This window comes from Typopeltis vanoorti, chromosome 12 (assembly GCF_054136105.1).
Source record: "Typopeltis vanoorti isolate ZY-2024b chromosome 12, IOZ_Tvanoo_1.0, whole genome shotgun sequence".
NCBI lineage: Eukaryota > Metazoa > Arthropoda > Arachnida > Uropygi > Thelyphonidae > Typopeltis > Typopeltis vanoorti.
Genome location: NC_143560.1, coordinates 96,428,546 through 96,444,577, shown reverse-complemented (window position 1 = coordinate 96,444,577; position 16,032 = coordinate 96,428,546). Strand labels below are relative to the sequence as shown.

Sequence of the window (16,032 nt, the reverse complement as noted above, 5' to 3'; positions counted from 1 at the left end):
TCACTATGAAAGATTCACAAGACAATGTAGCTGGATATATTAGAGAAATGGAACACATCTAGTACAATTACTTCTCTAATATCTTTAAAGATAAAAGCTTTCACCAACATATACCAACCAGTAAGAAAGATACAGCACCCATAATCCTAGAGGAATAATAGCAAATAACTATAACAATGGTGAACTTGATCTAATTAAACAACTAACCAAACTTTTCAATAATATGATTTTCACTGGAATTATCCCATATGAATTGAAAATAGGCAAAATCTTGTCTATACATAAAAAAAGGTGATCTTAAAAAATGTAACAATTATAGGCTAATTACTCTTCTTTGTCACTCTTAAAATCTTGTAAAAATATTACAGAATCAGCTAATAGAAGAAGAACAAGCTTTAGAAAAAAAAGAGGTCAACAACTGACCACATCTTTACTTTTCATAGTCTGGCTTCTGGCTGAAATCACATGGGACAAGGGGAGAGACCTTTATTGCTGTTTTGTGGATTTTAAACAAGTATTTGATTCTGTCATTAGAGGAAAACGTATTCAAATATTCACAAAGAAAAACATACACAGGTAGTTCCTGCCTTTATGAATTAATTGGTTTCTGGCGACTGTTCGTAAATTGGGAATTCGTAAAGCAGGAGTTTATTTGCCTTAAAAACAATGCTATAAGAGAGAGTTATGTTCATAAGAAGGAATACATAAAATATAAAATGAATATTAAATGATAAGAAAAGACTTTACTGGCCAAAGATTTACATATTTAAAAAATAACATCAGAAAAATTTTAAATTAAAAATCAGCCGCCATCGATATAGTAGGAGATATATTAGGAAGCTTTGGTGCATCTTTTTTTACAAAAACCTTGAGTGTCATCTGCTTCGTTATATATATATATATATCACTTCTTTCATTTAAAATAGCTCGATAGCAAGCAAAAGCATTATTCATTTCACGGGAAAATTTATTATACTAAATCGTTCAAAGTCTGAATCTTGTGATTCAAAGATCGCTTGAGCTTTTTCGAGAAGTTTAAATGCTTCTTCTAGGCCTTTTAAAGTGAAAAACTGAGTTGGAGCTTCATATTCGTTATCTTCTTTGTCCTTTTCTTCTTTGTTTATTTCTTGTTCCTCTAATTCAAGGAGATCATTGGGTGAGAGTTCCATAGTGTGAAGCAGCTCATTAACATCACCTTCCGAAACTTCCATTTGCAAATGGTTAGCCATATCTAAGATAGCTTGAGTTTCAGAATTCACAATATTTGTTGGGTCTTCAAAGCCTTTGAAATTATCATTAAACTGAGGACAAAGTTTATGCCATATTGCTTTCATAGTTTTTTTCGGAAACTTTATGCCAGGCGCTCTGCGTCTGGCATAAAGAGCTTTAACAGTGCTATTCGTTTGATGGCTGGTAATAATTTTGTATAATTTTCTCTAACATAATTGCTTTTCTTTGTTTCTTTTGCTCATTTTCTGGTTTTGCACTGTTGCTTCTTTTTGACATTTCTGGAAAAGTGAAAGGGTTATAGTTAAGAAAACAAAATAAAAAAAATCAAGTGTAATTGAAGAAAACTACGAATAACAAACTTGCATCGCCAAGGCTTGTGAGTGACTGAGGCTTGTTCTAACTGATCATTATGTCATTACATACTGCTAATTCCCCATATATGCCCCTAATCGCCTTCGCCATGCACAATTTAAAATAAAAATTCCGATTCAAATTTCTAATTCGTAAAGTGAAAACTACCTGTACTTTGAAATGCAAAGATTTGTTTCAAACTACTATCAGAATACAAGTACAAGTAAGGCAAACCGTAGGCGTAAGGGGCAGAGCCCCCTAGTGAAAATATAATATTTCCAACAGCTCTTTATGGGGACAGAAACTTAGACCTTAAAAAAAAGAAGCACAGAGGAAACTGTTGGCTTTTGAAATGCTTCAGGAAAATCGACAGAACTCACATTGTGCAAATGGAACTGGACAGACTTCCTTGCCTGGTATTTAAGGGCACTATGGAGGATACAAGACCCAGTGTTACATCCTGAATGAAGAACCTTTAAAAGGAAACAATTCAATCAGGATTTAACAAGTCAGAAAAATAAGCTGAGAGAAAAAACTTGCACTCGAGCAGAAGAAATAAAGTACTAACTGTAAATAGAAATAGAATTACCTCCTTTTAGTAGAATTGTAATACCATGTAAAGAACTTTGTGAATAAATTAGTATTATATGAATGCATCATGTATACAGTGAATGAATGGATAAATTAGATGTAAACAATAGTCCAAAGGTCAGCGATGCACATTCGTTTCCCGGAAGATGCTGCTAGAGATCTCGCGATGTGCCGAAATCCCCGCGGACGAAGAAAGTAGCGGGCAGGAAAAGATTGCAGAAACTAAGAGGGTGCTATCACAGCTAATCACAGGGTGCTAAAAAGGGGGGAAGTGAAGGGAGAATAAAAAGGGTTTGCACCCCTTCCTCAAGTCTTTTTTTTGCCTATTTTGCTGGAGGATGATTCGGCTTCTCCTGTGGATCGGAAGTTCCTGATGGTTGGTGTTTCTTCGTGACAGTACAATATTGCACGGTGCACCTTTCCCTTCGATGTCTGAATTTCTGCCGGTACTAAAGTGTGAGATGTCAGCATATGCTATCTTCACTTCTTCGCTGAAAGTTCCGACGGAATAATATCGTGGACGTATCCTGTAGAAACGAGGATGGCCCGAAACAGATCGAGAATAGACGAGGAAAAAAACGCCAGGTGCAGAGCATAGCTTAATCTGATGACCACAGTGACCCGCCACGTGGACGCAGGCTTATGGAAGTATAGAGAAGTAATTCAGACAAAGAAGGACAGTTCAGACGGACATGGAGATCCTGCCCCAAGAAATGGTAAAGTACAGATTTTGTTGTATAATTATCCAGTCAGTAAAAGGGAAAGATCATTGTAGTGTAATAATCGAGTATGGACAATATTTAAGAACTTTAAGTGATTATTTAGCAGTGGCTAATGTCCATAAGACAAATTGTCTGGAATAATAATAGATGATTGTGACTAGTTTAATATGCAAGACTAACATAGTAGGTAGAATATTGATTAGAAGAGTATAATGTGTATATTATGTGTGTTTAATCTCTAACTTAAAAGAAGGAATTATTGTTCATGCATTAGAGTATTAATGACTTTGATACAGTTTGATCTAGCATGTCATTGAACTAATTGAAAGTGAGATTGGTCTAAGTGTATGTCTTTAGATTCCAATAAATATGTCTTTTCTTCTATACCTGAGTTTTGCCTGTGATATGAATCAAAACTACCACACATTAATCTTTCAATCCCCCCTGCTGTGGGGGGGGGATTGAAAGAAAGGTATAACATGTTGTTATAGGGGTTACGACTTAAAGCATTTAATTTATGAGTTTAAGCACTAAATTTATTCACCTATGTGCACCAAAAGTCTGGAAAAGTCTCCCTGAATAAGAGTCCCCTCTATTCTAAGATATTGGCTGGATCAGCTTAAAAAAAAAAAAATTTGTCAATATCTGAAGAGGAGAAATTAGAGGATTCATTTCTTTTAGTAAGGAATAACCTTTAACAGTCAGGGTAAGCACGTGAGTAAAATTAGGAATCAGCTAGAGATATAGAATTTGCTTTCCTTATAGAATGACCACGTAAGAAATGATACAGATATTAGAGTCAGGGAAATTTTGTAAGTCTTGTAGAGAGGTAAATTCATAAAGGAAGTAAATTATTTTAAGAAAAGTAGTAACAACATAACAATGGTGCAGAAGAGTAAATATTTAACACCAGGGAAGGACCAAGACTAACATGGTATAAAGTAAGAGCTTGATTTGGACAGAGAATAGTGGAAGGCTCTTATCCATATGGGACTCAACCAACCTTGAGAATGAAAGAGAAGAGGAAATGATCAATAAAACAGAATGTGAGAATTAAAGGTTAATAAAAAAAACACCCCCAAGATCAAGACAGACTGATGCAGTTAATAATGAGGACCAGCAAGCAAGTTTTGATAATACTGGAAACCTGAGAAATCAGATTAATGCAAAAGAAAACTGTTGATTGATAGAAAACTATTAATAATGTAAACCTAATTATGTACTGTGATCATAAAATCATTTATACAAGAGTGTGCTGAAAAGTTGTGATAATTTCAAATTTCTTCAAAACCTCTGACATATCTTCTTATATATCCTAAAAGAAAAAGAACAAATTATTACAATTTGATGAAACATAAGGGTTAAAGGAGTTTTAAGATATATTTCTTCTTGTGGTTATATCAGTTGATTTAATATAATTTTTGTTCTAGATGTTTATCAGAACTTTTCAGCCCTCTCTCTCGTACAGCCCTTAAGGGAAATGATAAAATCTGGTACCACACAGAGACTAAGATCTGCTGATTTTGACCCTAATGACCTAAAGCTTAAATGAGTTTTCCCATTCTCCTATACCAGTTTCTTGTGTTGAAAATACAAAACAGGAAATGATAGCAAAGAGCACAATAACCAAGCAGCTGTAGAACAGAAGTAAATACTCATCCACATGCATAATTTGATATCAATCAAGTGTCAACTTAAGAAACTTAATTGCAAATGATTACTTATCCTTTGGAAGCATCAGTTTCTCTTTTCCTCAAATTAACTCCTGATATATGCTTTGACCAGCCAACTATATGAATATGCATGGGTGGATTCGTAGACTATATCTCCAGTATGATATATAGTAATTATCAAAATCTTCAGACTTAAGACAGTGTTCATACCAGCTTTAACTTATGGATCTAAGAGCCGAGTTAGAAATAAAACACTTGATCAAAAACTAGAGACCTCTGATATGAGAGTTCTGAGAAAGATTAGTGGAGTGAACAGATGGCAACAATGGCAGTATCACATCAAAAATGAGGATATTAGGAAAGACTCACCACTATTAGCGTTCTAGCAGAGCTAATTTCAGGCGGTATGGTCACTTAAATAGAATGGGAGAGGAAAGTTTAGCAAAACAAGTGTTCTTTGTCAGGTTGGCAGAAAAATACCCAGAGGAAGACCAAGATGTAGATTGATACAGTAAAGAGTGCCTTAAAAGATAGAAATGTAAGATCTGATAATGTTGCAGTCATGACAGATAACAGACTAAATTAGAGGAAAATTATTGATTGGAAGTTAGTAATGGTGTAACTTTTTTTGTTTAGTACTATCATAATTATCCTGTACATCCCCTGAGGGTATGTATCAGGAATTTGATGATGATCTTCAGACTTCAGTCAACACTCATCATAAAAAGTCCTCACCATCACTCACAATGCTTCTTCAACTTATTGTTTCTGCACACATACATAAACACAAAGTCAATGCATTCTATTCACTTACTTACATTCCTTATACAATGTTCAATGATGGTCTCTTATTCTTTCCAGAAGCCTTGTATAGAGAAATTAGTCTCTTTATTTCTACTTGTCAGTATCCTCCTCATCAATACCATAATTCTGATCCTTGTCATTACAGCCATATGAATACACAGCATTCCACCTTGTACCAACCTTGCAGTTTGAAACAATCAATGTAATCCATTCATCTGTTCAGATAGCCTATTCAAATCCTCATGGAGAGCAATAATATGAATTTTGCTTCTCAAAGCTTTTCCCAACTTTGCACTATCTGCATGTATGCAGATGGTGAAACTGTGCATTCTAATTTAAACTTCCATACTTGTTCATTAACAAGTTAAACCACAATGGCCTTAAAACAGCTACTCTCTATGTATAACTTGCACCTATCCAATTTGCAATGTTGCCAGTTGGTATTTAAATTAATGCATATAGACAGCTTTGTAAATTGGTGAATTGTCAAAGCCTTTGCAAAATCTAGATATACTATTATATACTATTATATGGGTACCTCCCCCCCCCCCCTCCTCCATCCAGTCTCGTTACCTCCCTTTTATGTTGGGTTCCTACACACAAGAGGTTAGACGATCAACCTATAGTACATTAGTACTGTGTATGGAAAGAGATTTGGGAAAGGAGGAACTTGTTCATATTAGATTTGAAGGCCAATGCATTGTATTCCTTGGGAAACACGTGAGGCAAGGCTGTTCCAGAGTACATCAGCAGCAGAAAATGAAGGAGAAAGAAGAGGAAACTTTTACTATGAGTATGAGGTTGGACTGTGAAGGGTGCAACTGTATGTTTCAATGGATTTGGTAGAGAAAGTGGAATTATTAATCCTAGTTCTAATGAATGTTTACCATGGAAATATTTATAAAAGAAGCATGCAGTAGATATTAAATGCCCATGAGAGAGTGGTTGGAGTGAATTGGGAAGAGATAAGTCATTTATCAGTCTGACTGCACTCTTCTGTGTTTGTTTTGAGTATTTTTAGAGAACTATTGGGGACACTGCCCCAGATGTGTAAGCTGAATGGGTGAATTAGTGATTTGTACAGGGTTCAGAGATAAAGTAATGCCTTGAGTAAAAGAGGAACCCTAATTTTTTTGGATGCTGAAGAGGCAATGGTTGTAATGTGTTTATGGTAGGAGAGTCAAGGTAATCACAAGGAGAGAAATCTCATCTGGCCTAGAGATTTGCGAGTTGTCAAAGGTAAGGCTGAAAGAATATGGATCATTTTTGTAGTAAATAAGGCAGAACAAGATTATCTAAGCCCCATCAAAGAATGGTTTGGAGATTAGAATTTAAGTTTGCTATGTTATTGCTCTGTTAGTTGTGGTGGTTTGTTTAGTGCACGGTTTGTCCAGTGAGAAGGAGTAATGTAGCATACTGTTGCTGGCAAACCTGTATTGGATTGCTGGTTCACTGGAGCAGGTCATTGATATATATATATATATATATATATATAGAAGAAATAAGAAATAGGGTGGGTGAGAGGACAGAACCTTGTGGGACCCTGGCATTAGTTACACAAAAGATAGTGAACTGTCTACCATCACACACAATGTGCATGCATCCAGTGAGAAAACTGGCAACCCAGTTGCAGAAGTCACAGGACACAATGAATGATGGGAGTTTACTTAAAGAGGCAACATTGGAGTCAACTCTGGAGCACACAAATCTTCAGGACAACTGGAGGAGGAATGCTGTCAGAGTGAGGGGATATTTTGGTATCTAATTTAGACAGGATATTTCTGATCAGTTTCTGGTGAAAGGTGGGGAGAAATGAGTATTTGGTGTTTGGAGTGGTTGGGGAACATTTACTAAAATCATCTATGTAGACATTTGAGGAAAAGTATGATACCAGAGGATTGGTACTTTTTTCTGTGCAGGACGATGCAATAGTAGCATAGAAAACAGTTGGGCAAAAGTTGTGGCCAACTGCTTTGACAAGAGACCAAACTGCGTGGCTGCCATTTGAGCATGATTCAAGTTTCCTGCTTTTGGCTCTTTGGAAATCAGTTTTTGATGCAAATGATTTTCTTGCAACTGTTTTGGACTTTGGTGTATGCAGTGTGAGAAGGCAGAGTTTTTGATGATAGCCTGTTGCAATATGCTTGGTTCTTATTTGTATAGCCTTAGCACATCTTTTGGAAAACCAAGGCTTATTTAGGGGATGGGAATTTAGCGTGGAATGGGGAATGTATGATTCCATTCCAGAGAGGATTACTTCGGTGATGTGTTCAGTGCATGTGTTCCAGTGAGAAGACCAAAAGCAATACTTGCTGTTACAAATAATATAAACTACTAAAATATGATCTCACCTTAACAAACCCATGCTGATCCTTGTAGAGAATCTTGCTTTGTGCTTCTGCACATCCTCAACTAATTCAACCCAATTCTGTATCCTAGACAATACCAAATTTCCATGCATAGCTTTCATAATCCTTCTCATCTTTTGCTACTCCTGATTTCTCATTTACCTCTTTTCCTGTTCATTTATCACCACCACCACCACTCATTAAGTCTCACTTCTCTTGTTCTTCTGCTCTTTCATATCTCCTTACACATTCCCAGGTATAAACTGTATAAACTGTGTTTATACCTGGGAAGGTGTAAGGAGATACCTGAACAACATTAACTACTTTCCTCCACTCTAGACCTTCCTCCGCAATCCTCAGTAACTTTATGGTATCCACAATGGTGTGACCAGGGGACAACAAAATAGCTTCTCAAAATGTTTATTATTATTCAAAGAAGGAAAATTTTGGAAATTTTATTTTTTATTTTGCCCATTTGAGATTTTGCAATATTTTTCATGTTTGTTGTCCTCAGTTGAGAAGGCAGCAAAAATGTTGAAATATCATTTAAATACATTTTTATGCAGTGACTCAATCCTAAATAACTGAGATATTTAATGTCATTTCTCCAGTAAAACATGTACTTGTGAATAATAACAATTTGCAGGAGGGAGGGGGGGAATGAACTGGAGAACAACAGTAGGTTACTTGCTCCCAGACATTTTATATTCTCCTGTTTTGTCTATTTAAATGATTCATTTCTATAACAGTTATAAACTCTCCTGCTTATTTACACCTTTTGAAACCTCAATTAACATCGGCTCAGCCTTCCCCTTCTGAAACCAAATCTTATGCATGCTCTCAATTCACCTACAGTCTAATAATGATATTTTTACAGTGCAGCAAGTGAATCGTTCATTATCTTTTTTTAGCCATCCTTCACCATTTGTTTGTGCCCCATTTCTGTCACTAATCATATGCATATGTTTCAATATTTCCATCTTCAACTCTTGAATACCAGTACTTTTTATTTTTATTATGCGATTCCCACTCATGAGAGATTGTAAACCTATAGTATATCAGTAGTGTGGGTAGGCTAAAGATTCCCTTCTATGTTTAATTAATTTTTGAATAATCCAGAAACCCTGCTCTAGAGACCAAACCTCTAGTTTCAATAAGTGAGATGGTGGTCTTCCACCAGGCAATGAAATTAATCTTTAGCAATTACAGGATATGAACAGCCTGCTGACTGGAGAGTGAACACACTAACCACTCAGCCAACCAGGCTGGCTATATGAATGCTCTTGTTTATTGTCATTTGACAACAGACATTACAAACATTCAGGAATGAAAAATTTCTTCACAATTTTTGCTATACTCTGCTGATAAGCAGTAAAACTAAAATATTATGCATACACAACTAAAGATGCAACTTCCAAATCAAGAAAATGCAGATAATAAACCTGATATGAATTTACCCAGTTCTGCAAAACAGTTATGCATAATACAAATGATGCCTTTCATACAGTGAGAAGCAAGGAAATTGCCAAAACAACTCCCGTCTCTTGCTGTATGAAAGATATCAAATTTCCACTGGAACACCCAGTCTCTATAAAACCAGTGCATGTACAAACACAGCAAGTTATTAAAATTCACAGAAAGAAGAGTATCTGTATGACTAATGTTGTTATATATTCAAGTTATGTGCATATCTTGAAATATTCTATCCAGTATTAATTTTTGAACAGACAGGTTTCTTACAGTACAGGTACTTTTTTTTTGCCATATCACAAATATTATGAACATTATTTCCCGATATGTATCCTCAAGGGAATATATAAGGGATATTACTATGATGGCCCAACTATTAAGTTTTTGTAATTATTAGAATCCTATAGAAAGCAACTTTCAGTTTCTCTATTTCTAATTTTTCTTTTATTCTACATCAATATATTTAACTGGATCCCCACAATATTAAACTTGCTTATTCTGTTATCTCTTTACATATTTAATTTGTCGTATTCACTGAAACTTATGCCTCAATATCTGAAATATTTTATTTATTCTACAGGATCATCACTGAGAAAGCAGATGGCATTTTTCATATTCTTACAGATAAGAACATGAAGGATGTTTTCAAGTTCTTAGCTTTTCTGCCTTTTTATTACCAAGATGTATGCCAAATTTAAAATCTACATAAAGTAAAGAATCCAGTTTGGAATTAGGTTTAATGCTATTCTTCTTTATAATGTGATCAATATAGAGGATGAATAGCAGTTGGAAACAGCATGTAATCTTGCATTATACTTGATTTGACATGAACCATCTATCTGTACATTCTTTAATTATAGCTACTAATGATATATGGGTTATACATTGTTCTGTATATCCCATTTACATTATGTAATTATAAAGTTTTGAACAACTTTTTCCTTGAGACCTTACATGCGACTTTTTCACAGCTATATATCTTAAATACAGATCCTTGTAGCATCATCACAAGAGTCAGACTAAATGTATAATGCCCTTATGATTAAATATAGTCTGATTAGGGATTTATACAACTGTGTCACTACATTCTTATCTCTGTTAGCCAATTTTCTTCTCACTACTGCATCAATATGCTGGGTAGTCTTCGCCTCCTTTATAAAATGTACCCTATCCATACACTTGTAACATTAAACTGGCATACCTACTCGTCCACCTTCCCAGACTAAAAATCTTTCTGATGAGCGAGCCATGCCTGCTCCATATCACCTGCAGAGAACAATATATTCAACTTGAAAGTCATTCAGGTATCATTAAATAAGGATAAACAGTGGCTCAACATAATCCAGAAAACTCCACATGCTACCTTCGCTTATTTGATGTTGTCCCTCCTTCCCTTTTCATACACAATAGCTTTGTTATTTTCTAAGACAGGCGATTGCCAATCTTGTCCACTAGCAGATTATCTAACCCCATTCACTGTGACTTAAACTATCTGCTTCTCATGTTGTAACCTATCAAATGCCTCTGCAAAATCTAGAAATATCAATGTATCCCCCCCCCCTCTCCCAAACAACTACTCTTGTTACCTTTATTTATAAAATATAATCATACTGCAACAAGGCCATCCTCATGCAACTGCTTTACCTCTCTTATATCTCTTCTACAACCTCTTCTCGATTAGCAATTTCTCTATGATCCCTCCTAGTCATCCATTTCATTCCAAACTTATTCTTCTTACTCTAGGAATACAATTGGCCACTGTTATCAAATATTTCTTGACCAACTCCTATCAAATATTAACATCAAATCTTAAGAAAAAGAAACCATAAATAAAACTTACTCTTCCTCATCTTTGAGTGCTTTACGCAATTCTTCACATGTTCTAGTAGCATGCCAACGTTGCTTACATAAGGAGCAGAAAGTTAAACTACACTGAAAAGTAAATAAAAATTAAATGCACAAATTATCACGTTATAAAATATATATAATATGCCAACCTACTTCCCCCCCCCCATGAATAATATTCAATGTTACAATTATGAAATCATCTATAAAAACTATTCTATTTTGAAGGGTTAGAGATGAGTAATTGAAATGGTTAGTTTGAAATATAATGATTCTTTATGCTGAACATGAACTATTCCACACATGAAATGTTCTTAGTTCATTTTGAACTAATGTGAATCCGACAAATAAATCTATTCCCTACAGTATTAATAGTACAATATCATCATTGCACTACCCATAACTCAGTCATTTATACAGGGTAGCCATAATTAAATCTCCCCTATTCAGAGCCTTATGTAACTCGAACTAACAATAACTCGAATGTCAATGTTATAATTATGAAATCATCTATAAAAACTATTCTATTTTAAAGGGTTAGAGATGAGTAATTGAAATGGTAGGGAGACTAATCAAGACATGGGAAGGATTCCATGAAAAAAAAAATCTTAGTTCAAAAAGTTCCTGACAGGAAATATGGTCTTGTTGTTTCCCAGGAAACAGAAAATTTGCATAAAATGAATTGAACATCTTTTTTGCTGATCATTACAGCTATAAAGTAATGGGGAAACTTCACAAACGCATTTCTATTGATAGTCATGTTTAGCATGTGCCTCATTTTACCTTAACGAGTGCAATGTACCAGTTAGATTGATGATTTGGAAGTTTGGAGAAAAAGGATCTTTGGAAGTTCATCCTGGCAGAGAACAGAAACCAGTAGCACCACAAGTTTCCACCACGATTTTTGAAAAATCACATGAAAATGTTGCTAGTAGTAGCGGTGTCAATGTAGTTGTAGTGCGACAATTGAATATGCCTAATTCCATGGTATGGAAAGTCTTACAAAATTATTACATTTTATCCAGATCAGTCGTGCACAGCAGCTGCTACACAATCATGATAGTGACTGACATTTCTGGTCAGAATGGAAGTTGACTATGTTGGCCTTCTGTGGAGGAGATGAGGCACATTTTTACCTGAATGGGATTGTAAACACCCATAATTATTGAATTTGGGCTTCCGAATCACCCCATGTGTTCCAGGAGCTCCCATTACATTCACTGAAAATTATCTGTGGCTTCACAGATTTTATAATAGGGCACCACTTTTTGAGGACACCACTCCAACAGACCAGTGACATGTTCTATTAACGTACAGAAATATCACATTATGTTAAAGAGTTTCGTCATTCTGCAACTTCAGCAATGATGATGTCTGGACAAGACCATTTTTCTGCAAGATGGAGCAGCTCCCACATTACACAACCAATACAGAAGCAGCTTCTGAGTTGAAGAAAGAGTGATTAGTTGCTTCTTTCCAGTTGCATGGCCACATCACTTCCTTGATATTACTCAATATGATTTTTGGTTGTGGGGGTTACTTGAAAACCAATATCTATCATGATAGTATCTCGAACCTGGCAGCCTTAAAGGAAAATGTGTTATAGACTGTGACAAACATGCCTTCAGACATGTTACGTTCTGCTGTTGAGAATGCTGTGCACAGGATACAATTTCTGGTCTATGAGAATGGTGATCACATTGAAACAGGTTCTCTTTCACAATGGTGAACTCAAAGTGCTCGAGTTGTGCAATAGGTTTGTGACAACACTTATGCTAGAGCAGTGTTTTCCAAACTTTTCCGACGACGGAACACTTCACAAATCCTGAAATTTCCAGGGAACACCTTGGTTATTTACTAATGTATTAATTAATAATTAATTAAACATGAGTTAAACATAATCATCATTAAATAATTGTGTTGATTTTCATTAACATATCCCATTCTGATCACCAAAAATTTATATTATTATTATAAGTATTTACGAGTGAATGCAGACTTTTTCTCCTGTGTGCTGGTAGTTTTCCCCTCCTTTTGTACATCCTGGAGATCGCTTTGTAGGCTGGTGGTGGATGACTCACTATCTTATTGAAGGTGTTTGCATCACAAACACCTTCAATAAGAGATTTCTTAATACCAAAATTAAACAAAGTCCCTTGTCTCTTATTCATATTAAAATTTAAATCTGCAGACCTATTACTTTTAAAAAATCACGGCACTATGGTTTCAAAACTTTTACCCTACAATATGAACTTGCAAAGAAAGTATTCAGTATTACTGGATTTGAGAACCGGATACAGACTACCTTGATCTTCAATTTTAGTGGAAAAATTTTCTTTATACTTCCCTGCTGATTGGTCACTAACATTTGCAACACAGATGTTATTTTTTTCAGTTTTGAAAACAGAGGATATGCCGCCCATTGTTGTAATCGGCTTGCAGGCAATTTTTATGATCGGTCATAAACAGGTGGTATTCTCTTTCCCGATTGTTGAAAGATTTCAATGTGTGAAAATTAATGATAATTCATGAATACTTCCACGTTTAAAAATACATGGCTTAGTCACTAACATTTGCTCACAAACTAGGTGTTCTGGGGCTGAGCTTTTTGACATATTCATGAATATTATTCTCCTCAGAATATTTCCACTATAAAATATTTATTCATGAAAAATGCTTAGAAAACTAAAATGACAAATTCCAGGAGAACTTCTCGTGGAACATTGGTGTTCCGTGGAACATAGTTTGTGAAACCCTGTGCTAGAGTAATTTTAATTACTATGCTAAATTAAATTGATATTAAATGTTTTATTGCTGTGTTGTCGTAAGTTCAATACATAAAGGTAATCTTTCATTTCAGATCAGTTTTTGATATTAATTTGTCTACCTATTTTAATGCTTTTTTTAAAATTGTACAGTGCGGTGTTTCCCATATAGACGAATTTTCAAACTAAATTTTTTTGTGGAATCCGTCTTCCCATGTCTTCATTAGTCTCCTTACCAAATTTGGTGACGTTGTGGTTGATAGATTGAGCTACACAAGGCTCTGAATAGGGAAAGTTCAATTATGGCCACCCTGCATGTCAATCCTTGCAACTACAACCAAAAGGAACAGTTTGTTATAGCAGAGGATTTACTACAGTGAATTTTCTTCAGAAATAGCATCAATACTAGAATCTTTTGATTTTTTTTTTTTTTTTTTTGAAATTAGTTTCAATTGAGTTCACTGTATCAGTATTTGTTATGGTTATTAAATTATTTTAGGAAATTACAATGTATGCTATTTATTAATTAAAAGACAACTTTAATCAATGCTTTTTATATTTCAGCAATGTTACATTGCCATCTATGCCACTATGTTATTGTTGATAGTGATGTTTTCTCCCTGGTGCAGGACACCAGAGTGTACAGAGGATTTGAAATTGGAAGTGATCACTATTTAGTCTTGAGCAGGATAAAACTGAATTTCATATTGAAAAGAATAACATGTACGAAAGTTTTAAAGCGAATAAAAGTTGAGCAGCTCTCAGATGTGACTGCAGACTAAAATACAGAAAGATTATTGAAAAGAAAATGAAAGAGTTTGAGAACAGGAATCAAACCTTGGAGATTCAGTGGCAAACTCTGAAGAAAACATTGATTGATTCTGCCAGAGAGGCATGTGATGAGGTTGTGTGCAAGGATAAAAAAATCAGAACTCCCTGGTGGACACAGGAAGTTAAAGAGGCAGTGAAGGAAAAGAAGAAAGCATATCAAAAGTTCCTGGCAAATAAGTCAGCTTTTACTCTTACAGAATACAGAGACAAATGTAAGAAAGCTAAACAGTGTGTAAAACTAGCTAAACAAAAGTCATGGGAGGACTTTGGCAATAATATAGAAAATAAATATCAAGAAGGTGGCAAAATATTCTGGAGGTTGTTGAAGAAGCTTAGAAATGGAGGAAAGTGCTGTAAAAGGAGTTAGAGATGATAAAGGTGACATGAAAATAGGAGAAAAAGATATCCTTGAAGTATGGAGTAATTACTTTGAAAAACTGCTAAATGAAACAAGCAGTGATGACAGCACAGTGATAAAAAACACTGACCAGGCATGCAGTCAGGAATACATATCCATACTTGAAGTAGAAAAAGCCATCAAAGGCTTGAAATGTGGAAAGGCAGCAGGAGTAGATGATATTCGACCAGAAATGCTGAAGTATGGTGGTATAAAAGTCTTACAGTGGCTGCACTGCATAGTTCAGAAAACCTGGACTGAGGGACGAATTCCCGATGGTTGGAGTAGAGCTCTCATAGTACCCATATATAAAAAGGGAAATAAAACTGAATGTGAGAATTACAGAGGTATTTCCCTACTGAGTGTTCCTGGCAAGATCTATGCAAGTATACTTGAGAAACGGTTGAGAAGAATTGTGGAAGAAAAGCTTGGTGAAGAAAAAGCTGTATTCAGGCCAAATAGAGGCTGTCAGGATCAGATCTTCACTTTACAACAAATAGTCGAGAAAGCATGGGAATATAACAAAGATCTGTATTTAAGTTTTGTCGATTTGGAAAAGGCATATGCCAAGAGAGAAGCTATTCAATACGCTGCAGTTATATGGTGTCAATGGGGCATTATATCAAGCAATACTTAGTCTTTATTTGAGTTGTAAGTCAGCAGTTAGAAATGAAGGAAGTACAGGAAGATGGTTTAATGTTAAATCTGGTGTGAGACAAGGATGTACATTATCCCCTCTGTTATTCATTATCTATATGGATCACATTATGAAGGAAAGTGGTATTAAACCTGATATCAAAATTGGAGATGTTAATGTCAGCTCTTTGCTTTATGCGGATGATGTTATACTTCTAAATAAATCCGCTAAAAGTCTGCAAGATTCTCTGACTAAATTGAATAGCTGTTGTAATAGATATGGTATGAAGGTCAGCAATAAAAAGACAAAGACAATGAAAATAGGCAGAATCATTGAAAATGTCAACTGTGTTGTGAATGGAGAACCTG

The 16,032-nt window shown here is 35.1% G+C and overlaps 1 protein-coding gene across 4 annotated transcripts in view; it reads right to left on the bottom strand.

Moving 5' to 3' along the window:
* The window catches only part of LOC150101033 (putative E3 ubiquitin-protein ligase RNF144A-A), a 100,012-nt gene that overhangs the window by 22,028 nt on the left and 61,952 nt on the right, over nucleotides 1-16,032 (bottom strand). For all 4 annotated transcript variants that reach the window (XM_090401310.1, XM_090401307.1, XM_090401308.1 and 1 more), the window contains exon 6: nucleotides 11,030-11,121. In XM_090401310.1, coding sequence (XP_090257436.1) covers nucleotides 11,030-11,121 — 92 coding nt within the window. The remainder of the gene's footprint in view (nucleotides 1-11,029; nucleotides 11,122-16,032) is intronic.